This window comes from Eurypyga helias, unplaced genomic scaffold (genome assembly GCF_000690775.1).
Source record: "Eurypyga helias isolate BGI_N326 unplaced genomic scaffold, ASM69077v1 scaffold27478, whole genome shotgun sequence".
Lineage (NCBI taxonomy): Eukaryota > Metazoa > Chordata > Aves > Eurypygiformes > Eurypygidae > Eurypyga > Eurypyga helias.
In genome coordinates this window covers 20,506-21,211 of record NW_010265566.1, presented here as the reverse complement: position 1 = coordinate 21,211, position 706 = coordinate 20,506, and the positions used below count along the sequence as shown (strand labels likewise).

The following is a 706-nucleotide window of genomic DNA, read 5'->3' as shown; positions in this document are numbered from 1 at the left end:
AGGTTGTGAGTTTGTGTATGTGAAATTTGTTCACATTACTTCTTCCTTGGGTTCAAAAACAGAAGTTTCTAAATCAGTATACCAACCAGCGCAATACAAACTGAAATTGTGTAGGACTTCATCAAGCCAGACAATGTAATGCTCAAAATTTTAATATCCTGTGTTGTTCTACATTTGATGCTTACTGCTGTGCATCAGTTCATACCCTTAGAGGCCCATTTGTTTAATACAGGCTTTAATTCTTTTTATGCAGGTTTAAAAGCTACGGATTTGAATTCTGAGAAAAAAGGAACCTGTTTAGGTTGTAAAGATATCATAAGCAAGTAAGTTAAATTCTTGATTTTTGAGTACAAGGTCTTTACTCAGGACTAACATCACTGAAACTTTTGTTACTTTTGTTCATTTCCATGGGACTTTCCAGTCAGGAGTAAAAATTGTGGAATACAGCTTCATTTGGGGGTGGGGAGAATTTTGTCTGCCAGTAAAAAGCTTAGTTGTGAGCCTCAGAGCAAAAGCATACAATTTCATGTTTTTAACTTTTTTTTTTATTTTGCAAGTTTTAGAAAAACTTGTTCAGAAAAATGTGCAGAAAAGCATGTTTGTTTTGCACGTTTCAGAAGGGGGGGGTGTGTGCAAAGGGCATAAAAGAAATAATGACAAATTATGATGTTGCAGCAAAATACGAATACTTCAGGTAGGTAATGGG

At 35.1% G+C, this 706-nt stretch overlaps 1 protein-coding gene across 1 annotated transcript in view; it reads left to right on the top strand.

The window, feature by feature from the left end:
• Nucleotides 1-253: 253 nt before the first annotated feature.
• The window catches only part of LOC104513446 (uncharacterized protein C9orf84-like), a gene marked incomplete at its 5' end in the record, with an annotated part of 12,069 nt that continues 11,616 nt past the window's right edge, over nucleotides 254-706 (top strand). Inside the window, 1 exon segment of the mRNA XM_010156792.1 lies at nucleotides 254-323. Coding sequence (XP_010155094.1) covers nucleotides 254-323 — 70 coding nt within the window.